Source organism: Pinus tabuliformis, chromosome X (genome assembly GCF_031772625.1).
Source record: "Pinus tabuliformis cultivar Carrire ecotype Pingquan chromosome X, CPIR1, whole genome shotgun sequence".
Lineage (NCBI taxonomy): Eukaryota > Viridiplantae > Streptophyta > Pinopsida > Pinales > Pinaceae > Pinus > Pinus tabuliformis.
The window spans coordinates 1278216688-1278224074 of NC_142308.1; the positions used below are offsets into that span (position 1 = coordinate 1278216688).

Sequence of the window (7387 nt, forward strand, 5' to 3'; positions counted from 1 at the left end):
AACTATTAAAACACCGTGATGTCGAGTTCACCCAATTGACCAAAATATCACGAGACATGTTGAAAGCAAAACTTAAACGAAGTATCAACTACAGATACTTTAGCAGTTCAAAATAATGCTATTTTTAGCACATGTTTTACAACGCAGATAAGTCGACGTGAACACATGTTCTTCGGAAGCTCTCCTTACAGATAAGGATCCTGTCCAAAAGTCCACTACATCTTTCTTGAGAAAACCACGAACCTTCAACGTGGAATAATGCACAATGTACATACATCTTTTTAATATAAGGGATGTGTAACGATATTGACAATAGCTTGCTTGGAAGCTCTCCTCACATATAACAATTTTGTCAAAAATTCTATTGTATCATTTAGAGTAATTTCTTCCAGCTGCAATTCCATGATTTCAAGAGTAGAACAGCCCTCAAGAAAGCTACTCAACACAGCTATTTCCCTCTCGTCATATTCCAGTATCTCTACATTTATTTTCCGAAGATGGGCCAGTAGAGAGCTAAGACATGATGGTAGCGGATCTCTAACTATCTCCTGCATTTGAATGAAAGTAAACACCCAGGTCATGTCAATGACCTAGATACACTTTTAGAAATAAAAGAAATAAATAATTATGCTACTGCAAGAGGCCTAAACAATAGCATTTAACCATTAAAAGATGCACTGCAGATAATAAGCCCACTCAAACGGCTGAATTTATCACAGAAATTCTCTCACCAAAACAAACACACCAGGTATGTCCAACCGCTGAAGATTAGGAAGCGTATTGAACAGCTTGTGAATGAGCTCGACCATCTCGTTTTCCGCTTGAACCAGCGACCAATTAGGCATGGAGAGCTCCTTCAATGCTTTGAAAGCTCCCACGAACTCAACAAATCTCTCAGCCGAGAAATTGCATGTCTCCACCCATAGATCATCTTCCTCAACAGCCCATTCCAATCGAAGAACAATCACGCTACTTCCGCTCCGCATTTCAAGATACCTGACCGCATATGAAATTTCCTGAAAAAAAACCCCATTTACTCTTGAATCCCGTATGTTGCATGCGTCAAGAGTTATAAGCTTTGGACAGTTAACTATTAAAACCTCTACTTCCTTTCTGGCACGTATAACTAAATATTTAAGGTTGGGAGCAGATATGACAGGCTTCTGCAGACCAACTGAGTCTACTATCTCAAGTTTCTCGAGAAAGGGGCAATGAGAAAAACAGGACAATGATTCATCTGTGAATTCGATTTTCCAGAAGAAGCTAGTAACCAGATAGTTGAATCCAGAAAAACGTGGTGGAATACGGGTGAGAATGCAGTTGAACAGTTCTAGTTCAGTGAGGTAAGCGCAGGAGAAAAGCGCTGGCGGCACGTCATCAATTTCGTAGGAGGTGCAAATGGTGAGACGTTGGACATTCCTGGAGGCAGCATACCGCACCCATTTCCACACGCTTTGACGGCTAAACTGCCATTTCTTGTTCACGTTATAACCATAATGGCCTCTAGATCTGTAGTTGGGCAAACGAAAGGCCTCTAGATCTGTCGAGTGCAGAACCAGAAAGTTGGAGATTATATTCTCCATCTTCGCAATCTGGAGTGGATCTGGATCGTTGTCCACGTAGCCCAAAATGAGAGAGGGGGTGAGAGTGAGACGAGGTATTTGGGTGTAGATGAGTCTCCACCTCTTCGACAGAATGGAGCATCTGACTGCCTGTTTGATTGGAATTTTGGAAAGGATGAGGCCAAGCAATGGATCTGGAAGTGTAGAAAATTTATCCGCAACAGGGGCCATTATGATTAGAAAAATGTTGGAAGCGGAATGGAAGGAGTAAGAGAGAAGGGGAGTCGGGAGGAATGAAGGGATTCCTACAGGTAATAATATTGGTGTTTAAAGAAGCTGAAACGTACTGATCTGCCTCACGTCGCATCATGATGACGTGTTGTGGCTGCGACTTCTGCCCATGCTCATTAATCATATCTAAATTCGATTACGTTCATAATTATGAGTTGTGTGGCGGCAGCTACTTTTGTTGGTTCCACTTGCACACCATTATGGTGCGCGATTATTCATGTTTCTATTACCTCACATTAATAAAAAGTCCCATTTTGGTCCATCCAAAAAAAATTATGTTTTTCTTGATTTTTTTGAAAAAAGTTGCTTTTATTAGTTCCACTTCCTTCCACACGATTATGGTGCGCGATTATTCATGTTTCTATTACCTCCCATTAAAAAAATCCCATTTTGGTCCCTCCAAGTTTTTTTATGTTTTTATTGATTTTTTAAAAAAAATTGCTGATTTTGGTCAGTTTGAAATGACGTTCGGAATTGGTAAAATTGATTAGCAAAATTTATATGCAAAGTTTTCACAATCAATTTTATGGGGATTTAAATTTTATCTATTTCACACTAATTAAACAGGATTTTCTAAAACAAAATTAAACAGGATTTTCTGAAACAAAATAGTGTAGGGCGGGTTCACAAATTCAATAGTTGCGGTTTCACAAATTCAATAGTTCACCAGCGAACTATTGAATTTGTGAACCCGCCCTATACTATTTTGTTTTAGAAATTTGAAGCAGAAAGCTGGGCCTGGGTAGCGAGGATTGAGCAGGTGGATTCTTCATTTCAACTCAGCTCCAAACATGAACGTATTCGCAGTGGTTGGACCCTTCGATCGAAGTCATCCACACAGCTACTCACTCCATTGAGCGGGAGATCAATTCTGTCAGCAACTTCCAGAGAACACCCATTAGATTGTCCATGGAAAAGATAAGAAACATAATATATTGTTTTATGATTAAAAAGTTTGGGAAATAATCATAAAAATGCATTTTTCATTTTAGTTTTTTTTGGGAAGTTAGCTCATTAGTCGAAGTTAGTTAAAATTTAATGATTTAGAAAGAAAGACTCATTTTATAAGAAAATTTGGTGATTAGCTAAGTTACTAATTTAACAAAAAAAAATTATTGACAATTGAAGTTATTTAAGAAATTAGTATTTAAATATTTTCTAAATTTTTATTAATTGCAAATCAATAAAGCAATGAATGATTTTTTTAATTCAAATTATAGAAATATGGAAAGTTTCTTGCATAAAAATAGTGGGCAACTATCCATATGGCATTCTCTCTTGCAAAGTTAAACTCTTATGTGGAATGATTTCATTACAATAGCCCAGTCTTTCCCTTTATTCAATCCTTCTATCGGGACTTTATAACTCACTCTCCATTTGACTTTAGTCAGTCCTTAATTAATTCTTTATTAAACCTTAAGCTTCATATATATACAGACCCCCACTCTTTACTTTGGTAAAATATATGGATTTACCCATAAAACCATCTATCACCCTTTATTCTATTATAAACCCTTTATAATAGAAATCCTTTGTAAACATACCTTTTCCGCTTTATACGTCTTTGCGCTTTTCCCGATGCATCCCTTTATCGCTAATCACAATCGGGGTTCAAAAATAACACAACTGCGCATATAACATTATCGGGTCCGCTCCATCACTCGTCACATTCCCTTTTCGGCCATAAACCTTGACTGTCGATCTAACCTTATGATCCGATGGTTGCTGCTACACACGGTCAATGAAACTAATCGCTGATCCTCCACCATATATCAAACCCTATTTGATTCGACGGATGTCAGAGATTTCAGGTGGACAAATAGTACGATGACTACCTGCTCGAAATAAGCAGTTTCCTCTCTCCTCGGCGTGCTACGTGTCACTTTGTTAGTGGAATCGGGTGACTTCCTCCTATTACCACTTACCACTATTTCTTTGTCCGATAACCCAGTTTCGCTTATAAATCCACCTTTCTTCTTTGTTAATGTCCGGACTTGTTCACGCCCGATGACCGTAGATCTTCAACCATCGACAGCTACGACGGCTCCTCCAGATTCCTCTTCCGCCAGCGCTTCTGGTTAATCTCCACCATCCATTCCTTGATTCCAATCTACGCAATTTAATCGTGGCCGCTTATCATCTGACAAACTCGTCCGTTGATCATAAAGATCCAACGGATCCTGTGTACTGACACCTCACTTCTTCGCTCGTCCCTTTTCTTGACTTCGCTGCCTCTTTAGAGCTCCACTCTGATCCTTCAATTGGTTTCGATGATCCATTATGATTCCTTCGAATAATTATCTCGATCCTTCAGATGGTTTCTATGTCCCTTTACGATCCTCTATCGCATTCTTCTTTACTCTGTGTATTCGCTCACCTCTTTGCGTTCGCCGAACTTTGCCTGCATATATATATTATGAAAATCTCTGATTCACTCACAATTTATGATTCGATACTCAAAAACACACACTTACAAAGTTGGAATTAAATCTGCGTATTTATAAATATAACAACTGATTACATAATGAGACTCTTCTGTCTCTCTGGCTTGATCTTCTAATATCAGTGGCCTTTGTTCCTCTGTTGCCCGTAGGCTTACAGTCACACTCTCACTGGCTGACTGGCTGGCTCGTTGGCTAACTCACTCATCCAACCTCTCCCTTTTTTTATTTTCAATACATTATTAGTAGTTTCTTTACATTTGAGGAACTGTTCCTCAGTTACTTTTCAGTTGCTCAATAGTTTCTTCAAACAAGTTCCTAACTAATCCTAACTTGATATGTTTGCCTAATTTAAAAACTAATAATGGCTGAGGTAGCCTTAATGTTAAATGAACCACTAAATAGATTCCCTATCTATGCTTGCTAAGAAATAAATATTGTTCTACATGAAATTTTACAATGGCCCCTTCTTGGCTAACGTCTAGACCCTAAGATCCAACTAGATACTTTGAGCTTGATTTTGAGAGCCAAAGCTGCTGCATCAGACTCTGAAGGTAGAAAACATTCATGATCTCCTCATCATGTGTCTTCATATGTTGTTAGAAAACCTCCAAGGTCCCAAACTTTAGTTTGCAACCGCCCAAATGCTTTTCTCCTTTGTCGTTGCTACATGTCTGCTGTCTTTTGCTTTATCTTTCTCTCCTTGTCAATCGGTTTCAAGTTCTGATTGATCATTCTTCCTGCTGCTGTCAACCTCCTCCATATGGACTGCTTCATCATTAACTGCCATAACTCTTCAATCTCCATCTCTAGCATTTCTTTGGGCTGGTCCATATTCTGCCATTCACTATTACCTCTTTTTCTCTGCTTCAGGTTGTTGCTGCTATCCACTAACTCTTCAAATTTCTGTTGGTTACTTCCAGTGTGTAGTTGTTGAGTTCTTACTTGTTCCTTGCTTGTTCTTGATGCCTCCCTTTCATCCTTACCCTCTTTCACAGTTATCTCTGTCTGCACTGAATTCCAACTTTCCAGCATTCTCTCCAGCAATTGAACATCTCTGTTCCATGGATTAAATTCTTCCATAGAATCTTCTTCTTTCATTTTTATTTGGCTGCTCATCTGTGCCAAATTTCCTCCAGCATCTGCAACTATACCTGCACTCACAAAATAATTATTAAAATAGAAAACATAAGGCCTCAGTGCCTCTTCTTCCTTTGGCAACACATCAGTATGCTGCTCTATTTTCTCCTCCTCTATCAGCATATCAGTCTGCTGATTTGAATTCTCAAAAGAATTCATGAGACTGTCAGTTAGTCTCTCCTCCACATCATCCGTTCCAAGGATGTCTCCTCGCTCGGGTTCACAATAGTGAACTTCTTCTTCTGCAATTTCCTTGTAATCTTCATCAGGTTCTTTCTTCCCTACTGGTGCTTTCAACCATTTCTCCAGTAGTTCCAATTCTGTCTCCCATTCATTGATCCTTTGATGAGAGTTTAGTCCTTCTTCTTTAATATATTTTTCCTCTTCAAGACCTCCACTTGGTTGCTTGATATCCTTCTCCACTTCTTCTTTCTTTTGGCCATCATCATAAGCCAAACTTTCTTTACTCTTACCCCTTACAATATGCTGAAAAGCAACACTTCTCCCCAACTGTGTATGGACTTTTATATGCGACCTAGCTATCCCATCTTCTTTCGGAACAGAGTTTAGATTCTGCATGTCTTCTTCCTCCTTGATGACAATATCAACAAATTGTCCTTCCTCACATGTTCCACCTACAAACATACACACGTTATCAAATTTAACACAATAAGACCTCTTGGTCTAACTTGAATTTTCAGTCTTCAAGTCTTCCTCCTGATACTCACTTATTCTGAGTAATTCTTCCTTCAGTCGAGCATTCATCATTTGCTCTTTCCTCCTCTGTAGCCTATGCCACCTTATCTTTCTTCTCATACGAAAACCACACCTCTGGTCTTCCTCTTTCCTCTGTAACAGTTCCATCAGTACTTCAAGATGGACTATTATCTCAGCCTTCTCCCTCTCATATTCTTCATCAGTCAACTGCTTCCATATGCCATTTTCCTTGGCATCTTCTTTCTTCACTTTTCTTCTGCTGTGGTCTTTCTCAGAACCTCTGTTATGACTATTTGTAGTCATCTTCTTCCCCATCTTCATGAGTTTCTCACACTCACTATGAGCTGCACTAAGCCTCTGCAACAACAAGTCCTCCCTGCTGCCACTCACCTCACCAAGCTTTCCTCTGAACTTGGCCTTTTGGCAAGCACTGGTTCTCTATCTCTGGAACCTCTTTGAGCACTTTTCTCTGCTCCTTCTAGGCTTCAACTCATCTGCCTCTTCTACGAACACAACTGTCCTCTTGTACTTCAATCACAATTGAAATACTAGGTTCTGACCACCTCTTTTTTCACTCAGAAACTCTTACCAGCTTTCTTCATCCTTTAGCAATTCTACCCACATCCTTTGTGGAATTGCCTTTGTGAGCTACAACACTACCTTTGCAGTTACAAGTCTCCTTTTTGCTACATATGCCTCACTAAGTTTCTTTCCTATGAGCTTAGTCTGCTAGCATTTCTCTGGTTCTTTCCTCTGAAACCAATTTGAGCACTCCTTGCTCTAGGTTGCTGCAATCTTCTCACTTTCCTTTGCTATCACCTGTGTATCAATGTAAAAACCACACATTCTCTAATCTTCAATCAGATCAAAACAAAACATATCATATCACTTTTTCAGGATCTCTGCATGATCTTGTTCCACCATTCTCCTACACTTTGAATGGATTGTCCCCTTGTCTTCTTGCATCTGCAAGTTCTATTGCACATCACCTCTGTGTGCTTACTGTTTGTCAGATTAAAATCTGATCTCCTCTTGCCTGCATAAACATCTTTACACATAACTCTGTTCTAAGTTTTCTACAAAGAACTTTAACTGCTCTGATACCAATTGACACAGGGCTCCCCCGTGTATACCCACAGTATGCATATAACTATGCATATATATATATATATATATATATATATATATATATATATATATATATATATATATATATATATATTTTCCCCAGGAATT

General features: G+C 38.9%; 1 protein-coding gene across 1 annotated transcript; it reads right to left on the reverse strand.

Moving 5' to 3' along the window:
* Positions 1-713: 713 nt before the first annotated feature.
* Positions 714-1793, reverse strand: LOC149144681 (F-box/FBD/LRR-repeat protein At1g13570-like). Its single transcript, XM_089452230.1, has one exon. The coding sequence runs from the start codon at positions 1791-1793 to the stop codon at positions 714-716; it is 1080 nt and encodes a 359-aa protein (XP_089308356.1).
* Positions 1794-7387: the final 5594 nt, after the last annotated feature.